The sequence below is a fragment of the Coffea arabica genome, chromosome 2c (assembly GCF_036785885.1).
Source record: "Coffea arabica cultivar ET-39 chromosome 2c, Coffea Arabica ET-39 HiFi, whole genome shotgun sequence".
Taxonomy (NCBI): Eukaryota; Viridiplantae; Streptophyta; class Magnoliopsida; order Gentianales; family Rubiaceae; genus Coffea; species Coffea arabica.
In genome coordinates, this window is record NC_092312.1 from 76,697,273 (window position 1) to 76,722,851 (window position 25,579).

Genomic DNA, 25,579 nt, shown 5'->3' on the forward strand with positions numbered 1-25,579 from the left:
GTCAAAAATGTATGCATGCAGGTACGTGGGTGTGGGGCGAGGGCTCACTGCTTGGGCTGTCACCTTACACGTGTCGGCCAGTTAAACCTTGCTACCACTAGACCAAGACCCCCCCGGGCTGCCTGAGGCCCAATCAACAGAATAGTGGGGCCTTAAACGGCCTTCTCCATTCTCCATTTCCCTTTCCCTCCCAGCCCCGATGTCCCCAGTTGATTTCCCACTAAGCCGTTTTAGCCAAGGAGGCAGCTATAGCCTTCTTCTTCTTCTTCTGGGCAAACACTCATTCTTCTTCTTCTTCTTCTTCTTGTTTGAGACCAGAGATCACATTTCACCACTACTACCTATTACTAGTACCCAAATGAAGGTCATATTTTATCCTTTCCCTCTAATTACATTTCTTCTCTGATTTCTCAATTTAAGTTGGCTAATGCTCTGTTTTCTATGCATAGATCTTCAATTGGGTGCACCGTCGCTTTATTCCTAGAGGTACATATTTTTTGCTTCTTGTTTAAATTAATTAGTGGCACACAACATTTTTGGGTAAGGTGTAACACAACACATTTTGATCATCTTTCTAATTTTAGACTGCTACGCTACTACTACTACTACTTGACTATTTTCTTCTCTCTGTCTTTTTTATAATAATTTTTTTAAAAAAATTATACATTTTTTTTATAAAATTTTTCTCCACGAATGATGATGGCAGATGGATTGGGTCAGAACCATGTGAAAAAGCATGAAGAGATCCCCCTGGCTAACAGCAATGATGATCATGCAGAAGACACAGCAGCCCTACTGCTCGACAAGGTTGTCCCGGATGATGATGATGATGATGAGATGCTCCAACTGTTCCAGGGTCACAATTATGATGGTTGGGGCGGAGCTGGGGCTGGTATTCTATCCATTGGCACATTTGGGCTCGACAAAACTCTGGGCATCAATATTCATCCTGAACCAAATACTAAGGAGTTTTTCGGGCTGAGAGGTAAGGATGACGATCAAGAACCGGAATCAGAAGATGACGACGACCGACACCGCTCTGACGAGGAGGAGGAGTCTGATCATCATGGTGCTGTGGAAGACGATAATGATGAAATCGACTGCGAAGAAGAATGGAACCCTTTGGTGTACGACAAAAGTGGTGCTCAAAGGCCAACCAATGCTTCTGCCCTCGTCATCGGCAACAGCAGCATTCATAATGATGCCAAACCTGTGCGTCCTCCAGGTAACCTCCTCCAGCTGCAGCCGGACACCCCTGATCACGACGAGCACATCCATAGCAACTACTCCAGCTACAGGAGGATCATGATCAACACCAAGAAGGAGAAGGAAAGAATCACTCTGGCCGACCTGTTTTCCGCTGATTCTGATGATGCGATTTGGATGGAGGGGACTGCCAAAAACAACATCCCAAGTTGTGATTACTTGCAAGCGCAGTGCATCAAGAACAAAGCCGCCAGTGCCACTCCGCACCCTCCTGACCGTGCTAAACCCAAGAACGGAACGTTACTGTTCCCCAAGAAACTCATCCCTCTGGTCAAACAAGATTCACGTCCCATTCAGAAATTGCACGGGGTGAGTCGGTCATTTTTTAATTTCACTCTCCCTTTATCCTCCTCAAGCTTTTGGATCGTGCGAAATTGCATGCATCGACACAACTGCTGCATGGTCCACTTGATTTGGAGATAACTGATTGATTCTCCTTGTAACTTGCTATCACATCTAAATAATAATACTAGGATTTAATTAATTAAACAGCGCTAATTATTAACTGGCAATGGACGTATGTGTACGAATAAATAGCGCCAATCTAACCGACTGCGTTAAAACAGCTGATGAAGAGGATGTTGAAGAGAAAAATTCACCCGGACGTTGTGGCAGCTGGGAAGAACAACACCTGCGCTGCCAATCGTCAGTTTGGCATCAATGAATCGGTTTCCCTTCTTCAAAGTCAAGGTATCGTAATTTTTCTCCAATTCCTTGCACTTTAACCCAATTAATTAACTATGTGTTTTTTCTATACCTATTATATCATATGGAAAAATAATATGCATATGGTTTCTACGACTTACATTGCTAAAACGAATCAGCGAAGCACATTGGTTTGGGTTTGCACCAAGAATTGTCTTGAAAATCTAGTAGCTAAGATTGAGATTCCAGCAAATAGAGGTGATCGCTTCGTATTCGTGCTCCCTCCCCCCCTTCTTTCATCCCACTCATTCTTTGTTAGAATTCTTTTTCTCTACCAGAAAAAAAAAAAAAAAAAAAAAGAGTGTACATTGGTTTACGCGTGTTGGAGTTGGTCCAGTCAGTGGCACTAGTTTTTTAAGGTAATTTTAGAATTAGGTGAACTATATATTGATCACGCGACATTTTCATGAAGAACAAAACTGAAAGCAACAGAAAGAGGGGTGAAAACAAGATTTAACAAGTAAACTAAACAAGGAACAAGTTTTCATTTGTTTAGTTCAAGTAATCAAAAGTCCAAGATTACACGATCGGTGTACAGAGGTACAAAGTCTCATTCTTATTATATTTACAGCAGAGCAAATATGTGATGGAAGACATCGTACACCGAACTATTATTATATCATGCATATTTGTAATGCACGAAATGTAAAATTAATTTTGCAATGAGACATAAATTAATTTGTGCACCATTTAAACCTACTAAAATTAGAGTTCCAGACATAAAAAATTCTAAGCTCAGCAGTGCCAGTTAAAAGTACTATGGTGCAATGAGATTTTTTTTTTTTTATGTGGATGATGATGATGATCATATCTCATACCCTGGAGTTTGATTCCCCACTCCACCGTAAAATGGGTCCCTCCAGAAAATAACAGAAAGATGATTCCAACTGGAAAGTTGAGCAGCAACAATTAGTGTCTCAAATTATCTTTCTTTTCTTCACCACCACCAAATTTTCAGACTCTGCATGAACAAGAACATTGATAATTGTGGAAAAGATGCAACTAAATGTAGCTCATCTGCTACACCCCACTTGCTGCTTTTGAAATAATTCTCCATCACTTCACAATGTTCTTTTGCTATCTTAATAATGTAGGTGAACAGTTTGCAATGAAATGAAATGTATGGGTGAGATTCATAATATACGCATAAAAACTTGGAACGTAGAAATGAATCTCAGGATCCTGACCAACCAGGACCTTGCACCGGATCATGTCCAGAAATCTTCATTTCAACGTTCGGTCTTGGATTCGGTTTGGATTGCTAGTGATCGGGTCCTGGCTCTGGTTTTGTGCACTAATGGGACCGGGACTGAATCTTCACTAACAGTCATTTATTTTTTGGATTAATAACACTTTGCCTCCCTGAATTTAGGGGCTAGTTACACTTTATCTCTTTTAATCTTAAATATACACACTTTATCCCCCCGGTAGAGATTAGTCCAAATTATTGCCCTTTTATTCATGAAATTATCTATAACTCAATATCATTTTCTTTTAGTGACTAAAATACTTGCATCTTCTCTATCTTCTAGACAAAAATATCAAACTAAATAGTTAAAGAAGGTTGATATTTAATTTTTTTATCTTTCTTGTTGGATTAATGTTCTCTTTTATGTATGCTTTGTTCAATTCATTAGACTTTAAGTCAAACAAAAAGGATAAATAACTCACTACTAAATTAAATATATTACCTTTTTTTTAAAAAAAAGGTAATACTAAACTTTTTTTCTAAAAAGTATTTTTTATTATTTAAATTTATTTAAATTTTTAGATTAATATTATTGTCTTTTTTTCATTTATCAGATTAGTCCAATATTAAATTCTTAATCAAAATTAATAAAAATGGTTGATATGCCTCATTTTTAAACTTAGAGAACGAGAATGGAAATTAAATCAAATTTCAAATTTTTTAGAAGAAAAGACGACAATAGTATTAGCCTAAAAGTTCATATAAACTAAAATAAAAAGTACTTTTTTGAAAAAGAAAAAACATGGTTAGTATTACCTCTTTTTTAAAAAAAAATGGTAATTGTGTCTAATTTAGTATTATATTATTTATCCTAGCTTTTTTTAGTTCAGCATTGTTGCATGGTTGGTACAATAGAGAAGATATATATTTTTAAGTAATGAAAGGAAATAATACCAAGTTATAGGTAATTTCATGAATAAAAAGGTAATAATGTCATTGCACTCACTTTTTTTGTATTTCTAACTTTGACTAGTCTTCATTGGGGGTAAAGTGTAAATATTTAAGATTGGAGGGTATAAAATGTGATGATCCACTAAGTTCAGGGGGCAAAGTGTTATTAAACCTAATATATTGAGTGCTTTTTTTTTTTTTTTTTTTAAATCTCAACTAGCGGTTGTTTTAGTAACAAATGGTGTATTTTCATGTGAAATAATTACTTATCATTAGAGATAATTGTGGAACATTGTTTTCTATAAATTAACAAGCCTATTTTACAAAATAACTAAGCTAAATAATTTGATCATTTCTTAGTGAAAAAACTTGATTTTTTTATTTCAAATTTGCTCTGTATCTTATTGTATCTTAAGGGCAATTTTGGCTATCATGCCTTAAGATCATCAATCAAACCCCCATTTTGTTTAATTGAAATTCAGTGTTCATAAATTTCTATATTCTTGGTACTTCGTGTATCATTAACATCAACAAATAACTCCAAAATCAAGTGTAATGCTTTATAGCTGCGTAAATTAGCTAGAAAAGCAGACTATCTCAATCGAAACTGTAATTCTGAGTGCTTAATGGAATTTCATGTGGATAAAATCTGTAACTTCTGCCCCCCAGTATTACCCCCTCTCCCCAAAAGAATCCCTCGATACATGAAAGGGAAAAAAAAATTTCTTACCTAAAAAATATAAGAAATAAAAATCGATAACTTCTTGATCTTAGGATTATTTTTTCTCAATTATTTTGTGCTAATTGTGTTCTTATTATTCCAGGTCAATTCTGTGCAGATAAAAACATGTGAGCTGTGAGCAAAGCAGCTACCTACCATGTCTCAGGAGATCCTCTACTTTGCAGCTCTCTTAGAGAACAAGTATCAATTTAATCTACCTTTGGTGATTTCTGTCATGACGAGATTAATAGTCTTTTGTGAGTTTAGTCACTTCAATCGCTTTGAAAATGCTGTGTCATTCGAACATCTTATTTGGGTTATCTGCTTTAGCTGCCGGTATTTGGTATGAACAGATGGCGTTTGTTGTCATGCATCTGTACGTATGATATATATTCGCTTGTACTTCCTCTTTTTTTTTTTTTTTTTTTTTTTTTGGTTTTCTCTCTTATATGTAGAGGTTTTGATTGATGTATATATAACATATGGGCATAGGGTGCAATTAAATCGCGTATGAGCAAAATCTATGATCATCATTAACAGTGATAATTACCTTTACCTCCAAGCACAGAGGTACACCTGTATCTGTGGTGCATTAAATATTTCTTCTCACAAATAAGTTGCAAACCATTATTGTTTCTAAAAGGGAAAAAAAAAAAAAAAAAAGGTTATTCGAACGTATGATGCTTCGTATATTTGATTTTGTTCTCTTAAGGACACTGTTTTCAACGTATCATTGAACAAACCAACCAATACACAAGCTACTAGTAGATTTATATGAATGAAACTATTGACCCTCAGCGCCTTGACTACTTAAACCTGTATTACTTGGATGATAGCTAAGGCAGAATTGGTACTTTTCTTCCAAAGGACCCAAAATTTTTTTCTTGCTGGAGAAAGCGCCAATGAGCGAGCTGCTTTAATACAATAATGTTTCAATGTCAAAGTTTTGATTGAACCTTTGTGAATTATTGAAGATGATGATCCACAACTTTATGTAGAAAATGTTATTGCTGTGTTTCTTCTCCCACGGAGAAAGTGAGACGGGGGGAGTATTTTTTGTGACGGGCATATCTGTCCTGATGCCATCTCTACATCGGTTTTTCTTCTTCTTCTTTTTTAAATTAAAAAAAAAAAAAACTGTTTAAGAACTCTGAGAAAGCGATTGGAACTTGTTCCCAAGCCATTGTCAACGGCTGTTATCAGACTTTTGTTGAAATATAAACCTAATCCCAGAACAGCACTCAAAAGCGAATATCAGACTTTTGTTCCCAAGCCATTAAACTTGTTCAATTGGTGGGCTTTGTGGGCGCGGCCGCTGAAACAACCCCCGTGCGATGCACGAGGTGAATAACTAGTATTATTAAATTCCATGCATCCAGAACAAGCGAACCCAGGTGCGGTGGTTACTCAATGCATGGAAGATGCTTAATTATAGGCCAAATTAAAGCAGCGATTAATTTCTTGAGCCCCCACCCCACCCCACCCCATGCCACCCCATCATCATAAGACATAAGAAGAGCAGACAATTCTATCATTGTCCCTTCAATCCTTGTGTAAAAATAGTAGTAGTAGGGACATTATGTGCACTGATACCAATCATTTTAAACTAATCAAGTACTGTATTATTACAAGAGGACATTAATTATAGGGTTGGGGGGGGGGGGGCGTGGGGTGTTTACAAATTACAAGACAAGAACTGGCTTGGTACCATTACTTAGTAGTAGTAGTAGTGCTGGTGGTGGTATAATTAGTTAGTATCACGGGGTAGAATGTAAAATTCTTCTTCTCCCTCTCGAATTATTAGCACGTTCCTTCCAAAAAAAAAAAAATTACTGTATTATATAAATTATACTACTACTTCGCTGGATACCCTCTTCTACTGCAACTGTCTCTGGACTCCGAAGCCCAAAGCTACTGCTGCTGCTGCTGCTAAAGTAAAGAACAGCCATACACATAACAAGCTTTTCTGGGCTCTCCCCCTCATCATGTGAGTCTGCTAATGCTCTTGTTTTAATGCTCCTTTGCATAATATGTAGGTCGTAAGAAGCTTCTATGAACTAACATTAACTTGCTGGCCTCCTCTCTCGTTGGAGCAGATTCGAAGAGATGACAGATCGTAGAGTTTATGTCTTTGATGAGGTTGCAAGGCACGACAAAAGGGGGGACACCTGGCTTATAATCTCCGGGAAGGTTTGCATCAATTCTTTCTGGTCTTTCATTTTTTTTTTTCCCTCGTCCCCTTCGTTTTCCTCTTCTCAACAAGTTTGAAGATGTGTAGTTGGTAAAAGTAGGCAAGGCCTAGGATAAAGTTATAAGTAGTACGTTTTTATTTTTGTTAACCCATTTTGATTCCTTCCTTGGTGGGAATTGTTCGAGTCGCAAATGAATTCGAATTTGGATTCAGGAGTATTGCTTGGGTCCTTTTCTTCTCTCGTAATATTGCTTCAGAAGCTAAAGATCACTTGTGGGATCAAGAATCACCATGTTCTTCTTTTAATTATCAGTAATAGAGGCAAGAATCCAAAATGCCCCTTCCTCTTTTTCTTTTCTCTTAATGGTATCTATGTTGCATAGCCATATCTATTGCTTCTCTTGGTCCTTCATATCCTGGATAAACATTTCAGTGTAGCATGACAAGTGCTTGTCATAAACTGCAGAAAGAGTTACTTGTCATAAACTGCTTCTCCTGGATCCTTCATATCTATTAGAAATTTTTCCTGGATCTGAGTCCAGCACATAAACTGCAGAAATGAGTTACTTACTTTTGGGACCATTTGGTCAATTACTGTCACAAACTAAGTTATCTTGGTCCTCTATACTCTCAAAATCAGCTCAAGTTGTTGCAACTGAGATCTCTCGAGTCACAGAGTTAAAACCTACACTCTAAAGCCGATGATTTTCCTTTTAAGGAAATCTTCCTGAAAGGCCAGACTGAAATGAAGATGCAATTTGGGTAGATTTAAACATTAGCATTTGGAGAAGGTGGATTGGTGCTTCCAGTGATCATAGCCATATTTTTGAAGGCAATGCATAAGCCTGTGCTCACTACTCATTGGTGGTTTTGTTCTCTTTCCCCAAGCTGCTTCTTTGTGTTGACATTTAGCTTACCAAACCTGCCTTAGGTATAAAAACCTTGCAGAAGGCCCAGGATAACAGGTTGTTGGTTCTACCGTGGGTTTGTCTGATAAGTGCATTAGATATGACTTGAGATTCTGGATGTTGTTATAGAATAATTGACATTTGAAATGCGTCTTACAACGGGGATATAACCTCAATTACTTTAAATTCAAAATTTTGATGCATCTCCAACGAATGAAGAAAGCTAAATTCAGTTTTCAAAGGAGGGCTTCAGTTTTCAGAGGATGCAGCCCTCCCTGACTTTCTAGATGAATCAATGAATTAGCTTAAAAAGATCCTTGATATGGAACATCAGAATAACAAAAAAATCTATCTTTAGAAATCAAATTTAACTTGCCCAAGTTTGGAGTTTAAACTGCTAAAAGAAAGAAATATCAATTAGACTTCAAAATGGTAGGAATCCATTTGGCCTCGACAATTTTGGATACATAAATTTTGTCTTTGTATCTGTGTCTTACTCTTCAAATTCTCTATGCACTTTTGGGTTGAAATGCTAATATCTTGGTTCCAGAATTGTGTTCTACATGCAGTAGAGTGCAGACTTGAGACAGTTGAAATGCTTCATCTTCCATGACATTAAGAAAAGGAAGCTTCTGATTTTTTGTTCTTTGGTATTTTAAATTCCCAAACAACAAAGTATACCAGAATTGTAATCTTTCACTGACTAGTTTGGCTTCCACTTTCTTTGAATGCTCTCTTGTTCTGTTTTTAATTTAATGTAATCAGAATTGGGAAGAAAATTTCCAACCTTCTTGTCTCACACATCTGATTAAACTTTGGGGTCCTTTGGCTTTATCTGTTGGATACTATGGCCCCCAGTATCTAACAATTAGCAGCCTCCCAATGAAGATTAGGAGGTGGGCAGTGTCTTCGCCCATCTTTACTCATTAAGCACCTGCTTTTTTAGATTTATTAGCTTCTTCTCAGCTTCTTTATCCCGTGAGCTTCATAAGATTGCAAAGCACAATCTTAAAGCAACCATTTTCTGACGGGTGCCTTCTTAAGGATTTGGCAGTGATCTGTCCTCATCCTACACACATGCAGTTTCCATCTTTATTTATTGGTGTTCCAGCTGTGTGAATAGAGAGACCTGCAATATGCTTAGATGCTAGCTGTTTCAGCTTCCGTTTATTTGAAAATTCGGATTTTTGATAGTGTTTTGGTACAGACCTTACAGCTATCTTTGCTACACTAGCCTGTCATAGATAAAACCTATAAACATAGAAAAAATCGCACTTGAGTTTCTTTGTATGTTGTAGACTATTTGTCACTCCAGAATCTGGCTCTTGAGCCTTCTCTTCATCCAATCGAGTGGTATGTGCTCCAGCTTGCTGTCATTTAAGCTCAAATAAGTTTCCAATCCCAAATGACAGAGACGTGAAAATGACATCAACCAAGAAATCTTGGCAGCAGTGCTGGTGGTGTTGTGTGAAGTGGCATGGAGAAAGCAAATGTAAAAGAGGCTTAGGCCACCGTTTTAAGATGTGGATTTACCAATAATTTATGAAAAGATGACTCTTAAGTTCTTTAGTGTAACGGCCCATAATTTGTTGCTATACTTCTGCGATACACATTCCAGTGGTTATGTTGTTTACTTGTAATCCTGCATTTGGTTTTAGGTGTACGATGTGTCCTTATTTCTGGATGACCATCCCGGGGGTGATGAGGTCCTGCTTGCAGTAACTGGTGAGAGGTTCATCTTATTGATCCAGCTTAAAAGTCTATTCATGATGATCTTCTAATGTTAATGTTATCAGTTTTTATACCTAGCCAAGACTCTTTCTGAATTTTTGCAGGGAAAGATGCCACAATTGATTTTGACGAACAGAACCACAGTGAGGAGGCAAGGAAAATGCTGGTTGGCTACTACATTGGTGATGTAGACATATCGACTCTTCCAGTTGAACATGAAGATACAACTGAAGAAGCAGCGGCTTCTGCAGGAATCCAGACTTTTGGAGGTTTGGTTAAGATATTGCAATTCCTGATCCCCCTGATCATCCTGGGATTAGCATTAGCTCTCCGCCAGTACAAGAACAAGGAATAGGCAAACCATTTGATGGTGTTGTTATACCGATGCCCTTGATTGACTTGCGTCTGCCATTGGAATAATGTTAATTTGCAGTCCATTGTGTTTGTTGTAAGTTGTATACCTTCAAAACCGAACCACAAACCTTTCTGTTTTTCTGCTTCCCCCCTTAGCTTCTCCTTCACATCTGCTGCGCTTGAATTTCATTACTGGATCTGATTTGTTATAATTTGTTATTTAGGCTATAAGCATCTGATCTCGAAGCTTAAATCCTCGCACATGCATTAGTGAAATGTGGCAGGGGCCGATGGTTGAAAACACGGCACGAAAAATGGCAACTCAACAAAAGAAAGAGCAGATGCAAAGGATGAGACGCCTGCAAGAAATAATTAAAAATCATGTCAAATGTTGAGAGACGAAACAGGCGCCCGCATACGTTCAAAAGGGGGAGAAAATAGAAGTCATCTTGTTGGGATTTTTTGCCTTTTCACCTTTCACTTTTGGGTGGGGTCTAAAAAGAACACGATGGTTATCAACAGGGCTGAGAATGAAAAAGCAACGGTCAACCGATCTTAATATTTTGGGTTATTATCACTTTATCTCCTTAAATTATATCATTTACTATCAGTTTACTTACTAACGCTATCTTTTAGTCATTTCGCCTTTCATAAGTAATTCAACTCAACTCATTACAAAATTTTAGACAAAAATACCCTTTTACTCTATAGCATTACTATATTATTATTATCACTTTATTCCTTTAAATTATAGTGATACATTCACTTTAATTCCTAACATTATTTTCTACGTATTTTATCTCATCGTTAATCTAACCAGTATGATAAAATTTTTAAAATATATTTACCCTTTTTTATATATAATTAAAAATAAAAAATTGGAATGTTTATTCTTCCTTTGTTTTTTACTTTAAGAGATCCAAAAACACAAAAAGTAAACAGATTTTCTTAAATTTTTTCACACTTATTAATACTAGGAAAAGAAAAGGAAACAGGAAAGAAGGAGATATAAAATTAGATTTTACAAAAAAAAATAAAGAAAATAAAGAAGAGTGTAACATTATCGTATTACTTTAAGGTTGTCGGGATTAAAATTGAAATTTGGTAGTAAACAGATAAGTGAAATAATTTTAAAATAATAAAAGTATTTAATTCTTTTTTATTTGTTTTTTTTTTAAGAAAAATGAATTGAGCTCTCTTTCTCCCTCTCCCTCTCTTTCTATTCTTTTCAATATTAATAAGATTGTCAAGAAGAAAAAGATTAATACTTCGACTTTTTTTATACTAAAAAGAAGAAAAATCACTCTAAATTTTTTATTATTTTTATTATACAAAGAGGAGGGTACTTTCTTCTAAAATTTTTAACTTGCTAAGTTGATTTAATGATGGGATAAATTGCCTAAAAAATAACTCTATGGGAAAAATTAATAATGAGACCATAGTTTATGGGATTAAAGTGATAATAATTTTAAGAACTAAATATGTCTTTTTACTTTACTTAACAAACTCCTTTAAGATTGACTGTTAGTTTTGGAGATAAAGTAATTAAAAAGTAATGTTAAGAAGGAATTTGATAGTGGTACCGGATATTAAGAAAATAAAGTAATAATAACCCTAATATTTTGTAGAAGCTCCCAAATCAATTATCGTATCCCAAAGAGCACTTTAATATCCGTAACAAGGAATGGCATTATTATTGGGGAACACAATACTACTACAAATAACTCGCAGGTATTCGTAGCATATAGTGCTTCTGAATTATATCGAGAATCTAGCAGCATTAATGTCGAGCATGATCCTCAAGAAGTACTTCATCAGTTCACTGAAGCCTCTTCCGGCAAGAAGATAAGTCCACTGATCAGTACAGGAAGAACTGATGAATTACTTTTCTGTAGCTAGTTGGGTCCCAAGGGATTTGCTTCTTGAAGAAGCGCGGAGCTTCCCCGAGGAGAGCTGACCTGATCAGCTCGGGGTGTCGATGGGAGAGCTGATCCAAGACCTGCAAAACAGAGAAGATGAGCTAACAAAGGGGGCCCGAGGGTTGTCCCCGAGGGCGCTCCGACGGCCAAGTTAGTTTTCCGGTGAGTAAGGTTCACGGGAAGTAGCAACTGTCCGGAGTAAATTGCCAATAGTCAGCGTACCTTGTACAGTGGATGTGTGCTATTATTTATACCTGCGAGGGAGTCCGACCTCCGCACGACGCGGGACTTGCCCAGTATAGATATTATCCCGCACTTAGGGGGATTACTCCCGACCTCTTCGGGACGGACCTTCGTCTCCCCTGGGAGCCCTAGCCAGTGCGGCCCAGGGCTGCTGCCAGGGGTCTGGGGGCCAAGGCCCAGCTCGGCCATTCCTGGGCTGCCACGTGTCTGGGCCCGGAGTGGGGCCTCTGCACTAGCCCCCTAGATTAGGTAGGACTGTCAGGCAGACCTAATCTACCTCTGCCACGTGGGAGGCCAGAGCCGCGCACTACTCTGCCGAGGTCACTTCTGGTACAGTGCTGTCACAGGGACGCTGCGCCCGCGTCCTTTCAGCTGTCCCGCCTCTTCGGTTTTCGTACCAGCATTAAATGCGTTCACATGGGGGTCGGTTCAAATTCACGCAACCGTTTTCCCTCCACTCTTCCCCCTATAAATAGGGGATGCCAAATTCTCATCTGTCCCATTTGCCATTTCCGCTTCCTCTTGTGCATTTCAAGTTATCACGCTCCCTGTGCACTTACATTTCCATTTTCCAGCAACCTCCGGCGTCCTGTGCCCAGATTCCGGCGAGCCTTCAGTCCCTCTTCTGCCGTTCTCAGTAAGTCCTTTTTGCGATTCATCTTCCCCCTCTGCAGTGTCTCTTTTGCCCTCTGCTACCTCCCACTTTTTATGTCGGATCATTCCTCCTCCTCTGTTGCTGTAGTATCAGTCCGCCGCAGAGCTCCCCGAATCATCGTTCTTTCCTCGCCTTCACCCTCATCTTCGTCACCATCTTCTCCTCCCCCTCTCTCCCCTTCTTCTTCTTCTAGTTCCAGCTTTCACACCTCAGACCTGCCCGAACCTACTGACACCATGAGCTCTCATTCACCCCAGTCCCCTTCATCCCATCCTTTTTCTGCCCGCGCTCTAGAGGAAACGGCCGAGCTCGACGCCTACCTCGAGCGAGAGGCCGCAACCACCTCCTCCCCCCAGTCCCCCCATGATTCCCCTGGCGGGGCCCAGGGCGGAGCTGGGGAGGACAGGGATCCCTCTGAGGGGACCCCTACCTCGGAGCAGGGGGAGGATCCCGAATTCTCCTATGGTTACCCAGACCTACAGGAGGCCACCCTGTTGCCCCAGGACGTGGTCGAGCTGGCCGAGTCGTACTCCATCCCTCCGGCCTTCGAGCCGAGGGCGGCCGGGCCCGACGACCGAGCCTGCCGGCCTCCCCCAGGCTTCGTGGCCATCTACAGGGAGCAGCTCATCGCAGGGCTCCGTCTCCCCATTCATCCAGCTCTGACCAATATTCTGACCTACTGGGGGCTCAGAATCACCCAACTTCACCCTACCTCCATCAGGATCATCACCAGATTCCTGATTTACTGCCTTCTCTGCGACATCCCCTACTCTCTCTCCCTTTTCCGAGCCGCCTTCATTCTTAAGTCCTCCCTCCCGGGGTGGTACTACTTCTCCCGTCGGGGCCCCCAGACCAAGGGAGGGAAAGGGGCCCAGGAGTTGTTCTTCGGCCTCCCCTCCTCCGTTAAGGATTGGAAGGAGGATTTCTTCTTTGTCCGATCTACACATTTTCCCCCCAATGTGTGGAAGGTTGGGAGGGTAAAGGCCGACCCCTACCCGAAGGACCTGGACTTCGAGACCCTCGGCCCGCTGTTGGGCTCCAAGGTGAAGCTCGATGTTACCAGGATCTCTTCCGAGCAGATCTCCGCAGCAGGGCTGATGGGGACGTTGTCCGGATCCTCTGGGGAAGTGGCGACCCCCCAACCCAAACTCGACACCTGTAACGCTGGCTCTGTCCCTGTCTTTATTCATAGCGTGTAGATTTTTCCCTTTTTTGCCTTTTACTGTCTTTCGTTTGGCTGACCTGGTGGTTTTTGTTGCAGTAAGGAAGCTCTCCCAACTGCTGGGCGCATCTCTCGAGGAGGCCACTCCCGACCCGCAGAGCGGAGCTGCTCGGGGGGCCCCAGGTGGGGCTTCCACCCCGGGGGGCGGCTCAGCCCCCCAGAAGGAGACATCACAACCATCCCCCTCCAAGCAGGCCGCCAGCAAGAAGAAGGCGGCCGGACAGAAGAGGGGCAGAGGGGACGAGCCCTCTCAGGCTGGGCAGAAGAGGCTCGCCCTGGTCTCCGCCCAGCCTCCTCCTCTTGCGCGGGTCTCCGGGGGACCAGTCCACCTGGGTGTGGGCTCTGCCGAGGAGCAGGTCCAGGAGTCGACTCCCCCGAGCTTGTGGCACTTCCGCCACATAGCTCCCCTGAAGCCAGGCCAAGCCCCCACGATGCATGACCCCCGCCACTTCTGTCCGTCCTGGAAACTCTCCATCAACGACCGAGCCCAGTTCCCCGAGGTGGCTCGCGAGCTGATGGTGGGCTCGGTCCTTCCTAGGGACAGGAAGTGGATGGAGCTGGCCAGCCCCTCCGAGCTCTTGGACGCGTACTACACCGCCCAGGCTCAAGTAAGTATCGCCCATGGGTTAATTTCGTCCCCGTGTCTGGGTTAAGTGACGTGGCATGCTGATCTGCTTTCTCTATTTTCCAGTCCAACGCTGCCGGTGCCGCCCTGGCTACCCGCTTCTCCGAGCTGTCTCCCGACCTGGAGAAGTTGCGGAAGAAGAACCTGGAGGCGGAGAGGAAGCTTTCCCAGGCCCTCCAGGAGGCCAGCTCCCTTAAGGCCAAATTAGACAAGGCCGAGAAGGAGGTGGACGCCGCCCAGGTCCAGCTCGCCTCCACCAGGTCGGAGCTCGACCAGGAGAGGGCTGGTGTGGCCAGGCTGAAGGAGGAGCATGCCGTAGAGCTCTCCGGCACCATCAGCCGAGAGCGGAAGAAGGCTGTTCGGGAGTTCATCTCCTCCGATCAGTTCGAGATGGACATCGCCCTCCTCAACCAGCCCATCCTCCAGGTTGGCTCTACGCGGGCCCTGACCCAGGTGCAGGGCCTCAACCTACCCGGCTTCAACGTGGCGGACTTCAAAGACTACGATCCTGCGGCCGAGGACAGGCTGGACTGGCTCTTTGATGGGTACCGGAAGGGGCATGCCCTGAAGAGCCTGGTCCGCCGAACCGACGTAGGAGCAGACCTAGAGGAGGTTCCCCTGGAGGAGGACGGGTCTCCAGGCAGAGCTGCCGGGAAAGAGCCGGTGGCCTAGGGCGGTAGCCACTCCAGAAACCCTTTCTGTCTTCTTGTACGGATGTGACCATGCTCCAGTTGAAAATGCTCTTGGAGGTCCATCCAGAACGGAAGGGGTTTCCTGCTTCCGGGCTCCTCAATAGCCTTCACCATACGCCTCTCAACATGCTTAAGGTGTACTTTCAGCTTCCACCCCGGTCGGGCCACCAGTAGGTAGAACAGACATCGAAGGAGATTACCAGCTCGGAAACTTTGCGGTAGAGGGGCAGGGCGCTTTGTAATAGATAGGCAGCTCGGAATCTTTGTAATAGATAGGCAGCTCGGAAGCTTTGTAATAGATAGGTTTGCAATGTATACAAAATTTCGAAGAGTTATTTCCTTCTTTCCTTGCCCACTCGCAATGCTATGAGCCGACCTCCGGGGTCGAACACCTCACACCTCACCCCTTGGGGCTGAGTGCTTTAAATATTAAGAGCGTCCTTGTCGACCTCCTAGGTCGAACAACTCGCACTTCCGACCGAGTACTTTAAGCATTAAGTGCGTTCTTGCCGACCTCCTGGGTCGAACACCTCACACTCCATTAAGCGCGTTCGTGCCGACCTCCTGGGTCGAACACTTCACACTTCACCCCTTGGGGCTGAGTGCTTTAAATATTAAGAGCGTCCTTGTCGACCTCCTAGGTCGAACAACTCGCACTTCCGACCGAGTACTTTAAGCATTAAGTGCGTTCTTGCCGACCTCCTGGGTCGAACACCTCACACTCCATTAAGCGCGTTCGTGCCGACCTCCTGGGTCGAACACTTCACACTTCAGAATATTTTAAGCATTAAGTGCGTTCTTGCCGACCTCCTGGGCCGAACACCTCACACTCCATTAAGCGCGTTCGTGCCGACCTCCTGGGTCGAACACTTCACACTTCATTAAGCGTGTTCGTGCCGACCTCCTGGGTCGAACACTTCACACTTCATTATATTGTAAGCATTAAGTGCGTTCTTGCCGGCCTCCTGAGCCGAACACCTCACACTCCATTAAGCACGTTCGTGCCGACCTCTTGGGTCGAACACTTCATACTTCGAATCTTAAGTGCGTTCGTGCCGACCTCCTGGGCCGAACACTTCACACTTTGAATCTTAAGTGCGTTCGTGCCGACCTCCTGGGCCGAACACTTCACACTTCGTTACCCCTAGCCCCCCACTAGGACATTGAGCGAGGGAATGCTGAATGTGCTAGTGTAAGGTGCAGGCGTGAAAATTGTAAAGTGAAACAATTACAAGTGAAAATGCAAACGATCTTTGATTGAATGAGAACAAAAATTTGGATTCCAGAGAACAGGCCACTGAACCCCCTGATTTAACCTACGCTACAAACAACCGCAAATTGGAGAAGTGCCAAGTCCGAGGTACTTCAGATCCGTCCATGTCGGCAAGCTTGCAGTAACCGGCCCGACCTACCTCAATGACCTTGTAAGGGCCCTCCCAATTTGGGCCGAGTTTGTTGGAATTGTGAGCTCGGCTGATCGAGTTCTTCCTCAGGACGAGGTCTCCGGGCTGGTACTGTACAGTCCTCACTTTGGCGTTGTGATAGCGGGCGAGCTGGCTTTTATACTTAGCCATTCGGACAGCCGCTTCCTCACGCTTAGCTTCGAGCATGTCCAAGTTACACCTGAGCTCTTCCCCATTGAAGGCTGTCACGAAGGTCTGTGTTCTGGGCGAGGGAAGTCCGATTTCCGCTGGCACCACCGCCTCCACTCCATAAGTTAGGGAGAACGGGGTCTCTTGGGTAGCCGTCCGGGGAGTAGTACGGTATGCCCAGAGGACGCTGGGGAGCTCATCCAGCCAGCTCGATTGGGCGGACTCCAGTCTAGTCTTCAACCCTTGCAGAATAGTTCGGTTAGCGTTCTCCACCTGACCATTGGCCTGGGGATGCCCAACCGACGTGAAGTGTTGGTTGATTCCGAGCTCAGCGCACCAGCTCCGGAAAGGGTTTTCGGCGAACTGGCGGCCGTTGTCGGACACCAGGACATGCCGAATCCCAAACCGGCAAACTATGCTCTTCCAGAAGAATTTCCGAATTGCCTTCCCCGAGATAGAGACCAGGGGCTCCGCCTCCACCCACTTTGTGAAGTAGTCAATGGCCACCACGAGGTGCTCATATCTCCCCGGGGCTCGGGGGAAGGGACCCAGAAGGTCTATCCCCCACTGAGCGAAAGGCCAGGGACTATGGATGGGAATCATCTCCTGAGCTGGCTGATGGCGCAGCGAGGCGTGTACCTGGCAAGCTCGGCACCTCTGCACCAGATCTGCAGCGTCTCGGAAGACAGAGGGCCAGTAGTAGCCCAGAAGGAGGCACTTTTTGGCCAACACCCGGGATCCCACGTGTGCCGCACATATTCCTTCATGGATTTCGCGCAGGACGTAATCACCTTCTCCGAGAGTCACGCACTTTAACCAGGGGGACAGATACGACCTCCTATAGAGGGTACCCCCGATGTAGGCGTACTTGGCCGCCCGGAGCTGGATTCGGCGTGCCTCGGCTTTGTTTTCGGGGAGGGCACCCGAGCTGAGGAAATCTATGAGGGGCGTCATCCAGGTGGCCGAGCTCTCTATAGCCAGGACCTGTACCTGATCGATACTTTTTTGTTTTACCACCTCTACCAAGACCTCCTTGCTCAGGTGGGCAAATGAGGAAGACGCCAACTTCGAGAGGGCGTCTGCCCGCTTGTTCTGGGACCTCGGCACCCGCTCTATTTCAAATGTTCTGAACAGGGCCGTCGCCTCCCGTACCTTAGCCAGGTATTTCCTCATGACCTCGTCCTTGGCCTCGTACTCCCCGCGGACCTGGAGAACGACGAGCTGAGAGTCGCTCCGAACTCTGACTGCGGTGACGCCCATCTGGTGGGCTATCCGCAACCCCGTCAGGAGGGCCTCATATTCTGCCTCGTTGTTGGATGCAGGGAAGTCGAACCTAAGCGCATAGGTCAGTTCTTCCCCGGTGGGCGAGGTGAGCAGCAGGCCCGCTCCGCTCCGTTCCTTGCTCGAGGCGCCATCCACGAATAGCACCCACGGTTCCTCGGCCGGTGTGTCCGTGGGGGTCGGGGCTAACTCGGCCAAGTTTAAGTTAGCCCTCTCGGCAAGGAAGTCTGCCAAGGCCTGGGCCTTGATGGCAGTGCGAGGCCGATAGCTAATGTCGTGCTCGGCCAACTCGACGGCCCACTTGGTCATCCTGCCCGAGACCTCGGGCTTGGTGAGTATCTGCCGTAGGGGCTGATCGGTCAGCACCACAACGCTATGGGCCTGGAAATAAGGGCGGAGCTTGCGAGCGGCATGTACCAAGGCGAGAACCAGCTTCTCGGCGGGCGAGTATCGAGTCTCTGGCCCCTGCAGGGTTCGGCTCACGTAATACACCGGCCTCTGAGCCCCCCATCTTCCCGCACCAAGACCGCACTGACGGCCTCGTTGCAAGCGGACAGGTATAGAAATAGGGTCTCCCCTAGCTCTGGCGCGATCAGAGTTGGTAGCTCGGCCAGGTAGGCCTTTAGGTCGGTGAAGGCCTTTTGGCACTCCTCAGTCCAGTGGAAGTCCTTCGGCGCTTTTAATATCCGGAAGAAGGGCAGCCCCCGGACCGCGGAGCGCGAGAGGAACCTGTTCAGAGCGGCCATCCTTCCTATTAGCCATTGGACTTCCTTCACGCTCCTCGGGGGGGCCATATCCACGATGGCCTGGAGTTTATCCGGGTTGGCCCGGATTCCGTCTCGTGACACCAGGAAACCAAGGAACCTCCCCGACCTGACCCCGAAGGTGCACTTCTTTGGATTTAAGCGCATCCGGCTCTCCAGCAGGATGCCCAGGATCTCCCTCAGGTCGGGTGCGAGCCGCTGGTCAGTCCGACTTTTGACGATCATGTCGTCCACATAGACCTCCATGTTCCTGCCGATCTGGCCTCGGAACAGATTGTTGACCAGGCGCTGGTAAGTGGCCCCCGCGTTCTTGAGTCCGAATGGCATGGTTCTGTAGCAGTAGGTCCCTTCTTCAGTGATGAAGGAGGTCTTATCCCGGTCCTCCTCGGCCATCTCTATCTGGTGGTATCCCTTAAAAGCATCCAAGAAGCATAAAACGTCAAAACCCACGGTAGAGTCTACTAACCTGTCGATTCTAGGCAGGGGAAAGCAGTCCTTCGGACAGGCTTTATTGAGGTCCGTGAAGTCTACGCACATCCTCCAGGTCTGGTCCTCCTTCTTGACTAGGACCGGGTTGGCCAGCCAGGTCGGGTAGTAAACCTCCAAGATGATCTTGGACTCCAGAAACTTGCCGACCTCCGCCTTAATCACCTCGTTCCTCTCAGGGGCGAAACTCCTTTTCTTCTGCTTTACCGGCTTGAAGTGGGGGTCGACGTCAAGGTGGTGGACTGCCAGGTCTGTTGGAATCCCGGGCATGTCATCCACCGACCAAGCGAAGACCTGGGAGTACTCCCTTAGCAGAGCCTTCAAGTCCTCCTTCTCCTTGGCGGGTAACAAGGCTCCAATGCGGAGAACCTGGTTGGGTCGATCCTCCCTTAGGGGGAACTCCTCAACCTCATCCTGGGTTCCCAGGGGTGGGACCTCATCCCCCGGAATGTAAAGCTCCAAACTGGTTGTGTGGGCGATCACCTTTTCCTGCCCCCGGAGCGTGGCCAGGTAACAAGCCCTGGCTACCTCCGGGTCGCCGTGCACCTCGGCTATCCCCCCCGGGGTAGGGAACTTGACGCTGAGGTGGTAAGTGGAGGAAACAGCCCGGAGGGCGTTCAAAGCAGGCCTCCCCAGGAACACATTGTACGGGGACGGCTGCCTGACCACCACGAAGTTGACGGGAACAGTCCGGCATTTGGGAGCCTGTCCTACTGTGACCATCAGGGTGATCATCCCTTCCGAGCTGACGGGGGGTCCGGCAAATCCCACCAGAGGTGTCCGGACCGGGGTGAGCTGGTCATCCCTTAATCCGAGCTCCTTGAACACCCTGTAGAACATGATGTCGACCGCACTACCCTGGTCGACGTATACCTTCTTCACCCGATAGTTGTTGATGACAATGTCTATCACGATGGCCTCATGGTTCCCAGAAGCCAGGGGGACCGCATCCCTTGGCCCGAAGGTGATCTCCTCGTCCATGCGCAAGCGCTTCAAGGAATCGTCGCCTTCGGGGGGTGGTCGCTTGTTCTTCCGAGCTGCGTGGCTGTCCCCCCCTGTGGGACCTCCGGCAATGGTGTTTATCACACCCGCCAGGTTCTGGGTGTCCGGGTCGGGAGAGTGTCCCCGAGGAGCGTCCCGCCGCTCTGAGCGGTCCCGACGCCGTCCCTCGTGCCTGTCCCTGTGGTGGTTGCGCCCGGGCTCCTGGCCTGGTCGGCGCACGAACCGCCCTAGAAGGCCTCGCTGGATCAGGTCCTCTATTTCCTTACGCAGGGCCCAGCATCCCTCCGTGTCGTGTCCCACGTCGCGGTGAAAGGCGCAGTACCTGTCCTGGTTCCTTTTGTTTCGGGGCGTCCCCGTTTTTGGCGGCCGATCTCCTAGTCCTTCCGCCTCCATAACGGCCAAGATCTGAGTTCTGGGTCGTGTTAGAGGGGTGTAGGTCTTCTCGGGGGGTGGCAGCAGAGCAGGGGCCTTCTCCTTCGAGAGCCGGTCGAAGACGTTTTTCTTGGACGGGGTGTCCTTGTTCTCGGGGGGGTTTGTCCGACCTCTCCGATCCCCAATCTCCCGATCAGACTCCTTCTTCAGACGGCCTGCCTCCTCCGCATTAGCAGCCTCGTGCGCCCTGCGAAGGAGCTCTTCCAGGTGCGCGGGAGGCTTCTTGGCCAGGTCGTAGAAAAACTCTTCTACCCTGAGTCCGTTCGTGAAGGCAGCCATCACCACTTTCTCATCCCTGTCTCTGACCTGCAAACTCTCCGCATTGAAGCGGGTCATGAAGTTCTTCAGTGACTCGTCGGGCCTTTGCCTGATGGACATCAAGTGGGTTGCGTTCCTCGCGTAGACCTTCGAGGAGACGAACTGGGCTGCAAACTGCCGAGCCAGCTCGGGAAAGCTCCGTATAGACCCCGGTTTCAACCCCTGGAACCAGAGCCGCGCCTTCCCCTTTAGGAACATGGGGAAAGTCTTGCAGCGGACCTCATCCGCGGCGGTTTGCAGGCGCATATGCGTCAAGAAGACCGAGAGGTGGTCCTCCGGGTCCGTAGAGGCATCGTACATCTCGATGCTCGGAATCTTAAACCTCCGGGGTAGGGGGTAGTCCTCTATCTCCCGGGTAAAAGGCGAGGTTGCATAGTTGTCCTCGTATGGCCGGGGCCTCAAGATCTGCTCGAGCTCATCCCGAGCAGGGTCCAGATAAAGGGGGTCGCGGGGCCGGCTCTTGACAGACCGAGCCGGGGAGCGCTCGAACCCATTCCGTGTAGGCTTCCTCGGAGAGGGGTCTCTGGGATGGCTCCTCGCGGACCTGTCGCGGGAATACCTCTCGCTATCCCCGACCACCGAGGATCGGGGGCGGGGAGGAGTCCGGGGGCGCTTTCTCCTGGGGGGATGGTCTCGCGACTCATCCTCCGAAGGGTCAGGGGGTAACTCCTTCTCCTTCCCCTTGGCCTTGGAGGTCTGCGCACCCCCAGCCCCCTCTCCCTCTTTCGCCTGCCGGATTATATCTTCCAGCATGGGAAGATTGTCGGTCACAAACTGGAGCATCTGCTGCCTACGCTCCCCTGAAAGGGCTGAGCCCCCGGCTCCCCGGGACGCCTCAGCCTCCTTTCGTTGGGATCCTTCACCGCCCCCGTGTTCGGTGCTGTCCACCGCTCGCTTGGATCGCGTTTTGGCCATCAACACAATCTTACTTACCTTACGGTTCCCACAGACGGCGCCAACTGAAGAAGCGCGGAGCTTCCCCGAGGAGAGCTGACCTGATCAGCTCGGGGTGTCGATGGGAGAGCTGATCCAAGACCTGCAAAACAGAGAAGATGAGCTAACAAAGGGGGCCCGAGGGTTGTCCCCGAGGGCGCTCCGACGGCCAAGTTAGTTTTCCGGTGAGTAAGGTTCACGGGAAGTAGCAACTGTCCGGAGTAAATTGCCAATAGTCAGCGTACCTTGTACAGTGGATGTGTGCTATTATTTATACCTGCGAGGGAGTCCGACCTCCGCACGACGCGGGACTTGCCCAGTATAGATATTATCCCGCACTTAGGGGGATTACTCCCGACCTCTTCGGGACGGACCTTCGTCTCCCCTGGGAGCCCTAGCCAGTGCGGCCCAAGGCTGCTGCCAGGGGTCTGGGGGCCAAGGCCCAGCTCGGCCATTCCTGGGCTGCCACGTGTCTGGGCCCGGAGTGGGGCCTCTGCACTTCTGAATTTACATTAACTAATTAAAGGTATTCCTAGGTTGCTGTCTAATTAACAGCACGAATCTTAGGAGAATATGCTTCACGTTAGATGGTCTTGACTGCTTTCTGTCATATTATGGAAGCGATACACGCGTACATTGAAAACGATGATCGACTGCCGCCGACTATATGCTGCACAATAATACTTGTAGATTTTCCGAGCATACAGCAGCTAAGTTGTTGATCATCATTTGTTTATGTGCCCAAACTGTGCTTAAATTTGGAGGCGGAGTGCTGACACGAGATGTGATCATTTTGTTGAAATTCACTAGTATTGACTATTCAGTATTTAATTTAACTAATTAAGCCCAAATGGCCAACTCACAAAACTGTTTTATTTTCCCCTCTGTGTTAACTTACGCCCCCACTTTTTCCCGCTTCTTAATTCAGGCCTCAATACTTATTTTACTCATAGCACCAAGACAAAACAAAGCAATGGGCAGCAACGATTAGCTTTAAATGATTTACCCAAGTTGCATCCCTTCCCTTCTTTCTTCAGGTGGTCCTCCACACCCGAAGAATCAATTCAATTCAGACGAACATCCAATCCCTGGTGGTTTTTCTTTCTTTTTTTTTTCCCCCTATTCTTGGCGGTCTTTCTCCCACTTAGTGAAAGATAATAAGTATGATACATATGGCTTTTGTGTTTTTTGCAGCAGGTCATGATCGATCAATTTACAGATGTTCTTTCTTGCTATCCTTTTCGTTTTCCGTCGGGCAGTGTTTGTACTCTTGTGCAGCGATTTGGTTCGGTTATACATATACATATACACACACACACATATATCAAGAAGAGTATATCTGGAGCGATGCGTAAAACTGTAAAAATCTATGGTTCTCTTAAATTGGACAATACATGAAATTGATTTGTAATTGATTACTTATAGGGAAAGAATGCATAGTTTCTTCAATTTTGTAAATTAGACAATGGATTGAAACAAAGAGAGACGAAGTTCAAATGAGACCAAAAACATGACAGTACTGCTAAGAGAAAAAGGGGGACCAAGTACCAAGAGAAGAGTTGGAGAGAGACATGCATGCAGCAAGAAGACGATGTAGGCTATAGGGAGTTGAGGACTGAAAAAAATAACACCAACAATAATAAGGCATAATTTACGACAAATCAGAGTGTACAACGCTACTGATATCCGTGTTACTTATCCAAACATGGGGTGTCAGCGGATCAAATCAGAAGCGGCTGGCTGCTGATGTCTGGACCCCCAAGGCAGGTTGTGGATGATCAATGATGACGGTAGCTACTCTTCCGCAATCAATTAATGAATGAATAAAAACCATAAATGTCTGGAGGGATATTCGTAGGTTCACAGGTAGGAAGTCTCTATCGCGCCCGGAAGAGAGAGGCCAACATTGCTCACCACATCGTTTTCAGTTGTCAAAGCCTCCACACTCCATAGCCATAGGTGCTCTGCTTTTCTTTTGTTTTGTTTTTTTGGGTATATATATATATATATACTATAAATAAATTAGTTCAGTACTTACAGTGAATACTAGATCTTCTGGGGAAAGCAGGAGCACCCCTCCCCTCTCGAGTACGAGTACTGTTCTTCCACCAAACATCCTAATAATCTTTGAGGACAGCGCGCGCACAGGTGTCACAGATACACAAGATAGAAATTTGATCTCTCACACGTACGTTTCTTATCCACAGCACAACAGGACGGAAGAGGAGCTTTCGTTCATCGTCGTCATTTGCAGAAGTAATAAGCCCAAAATGCCAATTGGAACACGCGTACGTACAGGACGTAACATGTACTCTCTTCTTCTGCACGCGCATGTGCACACATCTATTTCACTTGTGTGTGTGTGTATATATATATACTGGTACGGGTTGGCTGTGCAATAGTACCCGCCTTGAAGCGTTTAAGGTTAGCAAAATTTGATGAAATATTTGTCAATAGAGTGTCATGTGTGAAAGTATACGTAAATTATTTATATTATTGAAATGGAGTGAAATTGGATTATCAGTATTTAAATTTGAACAAATGAACTTTGCCATTTTTTTGAGTAAAATATGAGTCATTAATGCTAATTGAAATTATCACCAAGTATAGCATGCAAATTTGATGAGAGAAATATATATGTCTTTATTGCATTTTATTAAGATGCTTTTTTTTCCTCTTTTAATGATAGCTTTCAAATATATATATTTTTTGTCATTGTCAATGGATTTATAATTGTCTACATTTTTTATTTAACAAATTTAATTCAGCGTACAAATTAATAATATACTTATATACATTTTTGTTTTAAAATTATATGTATAATTTGTTCAGCAAATATACGCAAAGAAATTGAAAAGCAGTAGGATTAATAATGGTTAGCATTTTTGCAAAAGTTTTTTGTGTTTGACAGAGGGACATCTATATATGAATTGGATTTATAGCTTATCAGTAAATTTGCTTTTCAAGGCAACAGAGATTAAATTGAAGTACATTAACATAAAGGATAGACAAATACAAGATAACAGAATTAAAACATACATAGGTAGCAAGTCAAAGCAGCTAAGTCGAAGTACATTAACATAAACGATAAATAGATACAAGATAATTAAATTAAAACACAAGTAGTTCAGTTATGAAGCACATAAGCATTATATTGTTGGAAACTAATTTTATGCATAATCACTATGAAGGTTCATTTAAGTCTCTTGGCCAACTCAGACTTGTCCAGCTTTATAACTTGTGACAATGGTAAAAGCTGTTCCTTTGATTGCTTTTTCTCTTGGAGTTGTTTTCTTAACAGAGCACAGGAGTCTCTTTCCTTGGAATATATTAAGTGGCAATGTCAGTTCAACTATATAACTTTAAATGACAATAAAAACATGAAAAAATATAAAGTCA

At 45.6% G+C, this 25,579-nt stretch overlaps 3 protein-coding genes across 3 annotated transcripts; 2 read left to right on the forward strand and 1 right to left on the reverse strand.

Annotated features, from left to right (window-relative positions):
* The first annotated feature begins 224 nt into the window (after window positions 1–224).
* On the forward strand, window positions 225–5,205 carry LOC113728199 (protein TILLER ANGLE CONTROL 1-like). Its single transcript, XM_027252748.2, has 5 exons — window positions 225–364; window positions 450–486; window positions 707–1,575; window positions 1,833–1,956; window positions 4,936–5,205. Exons 1-5 carry the CDS (start codon window positions 359–361, stop codon window positions 4,962–4,964), a joined length of 1,065 nt encoding a protein of 354 aa, XP_027108549.2. The 5' UTR covers window positions 225–358; the 3' UTR covers window positions 4,965–5,205.
* Window positions 5,206–6,684: 1,479 nt separating this feature from the next.
* LOC113728200 (cytochrome b5-like) lies at window positions 6,685–10,247 on the forward strand. Its single transcript, XM_027252749.2, has 4 exons — window positions 6,685–6,819; window positions 6,929–7,022; window positions 9,590–9,656; window positions 9,767–10,247. The coding sequence occupies exons 2-4, from the start codon at window positions 6,939–6,941 to the stop codon at window positions 10,015–10,017; spliced, it is 402 nt and encodes a 133-aa protein (XP_027108550.1). The 5' UTR covers window positions 6,685–6,819; window positions 6,929–6,938; the 3' UTR covers window positions 10,018–10,247.
* An 8,477-nt stretch (window positions 10,248–18,724) lies between these two features.
* Window positions 18,725–22,162, reverse strand: LOC140035796 (uncharacterized). Its single transcript, XM_072077194.1, has one exon. The coding sequence runs from the start codon at window positions 22,160–22,162 to the stop codon at window positions 18,725–18,727; it is 3,438 nt and encodes a 1,145-aa protein (XP_071933295.1).
* Between the last annotated feature and the right edge of the window lie 3,417 nt (window positions 22,163–25,579).

Bases quoted from the DNA above. Each gene is read 5' to 3' on its own strand.
- LOC113728199 (XM_027252748.2), top strand. The intron at 487-706 runs GTACATATTTTT...TGATGATGGCAG, and splicing joins CCGTCGCTTTATTCCTAGAG to ATGGATTGGGTCAGAACCAT. The intron at 1,576-1,832 runs GTGAGTCGGTCA...GCGTTAAAACAG, and splicing joins CCATTCAGAAATTGCACGGG to CTGATGAAGAGGATGTTGAA.
- LOC113728200 (XM_027252749.2), top strand. From the start codon at position 6,939: ATGACAGATCGTAGAGTTTATGTCTTTGATGAGGTTGCAAGGCACGAC. The intron at 7,023-9,589 runs GTTTGCATCAAT...ATTTGGTTTTAG, and splicing joins GGCTTATAATCTCCGGGAAG to GTGTACGATGTGTCCTTATT. The intron at 9,657-9,766 runs GTGAGAGGTTCA...GAATTTTTGCAG, and splicing joins GGTCCTGCTTGCAGTAACTG to GGAAAGATGCCACAATTGAT.
- LOC140035796 (XM_072077194.1), bottom strand. From the start codon at position 22,162: ATGGCCAAAACGCGATCCAAGCGAGCGGTGGACAGCACCGAACACGGG.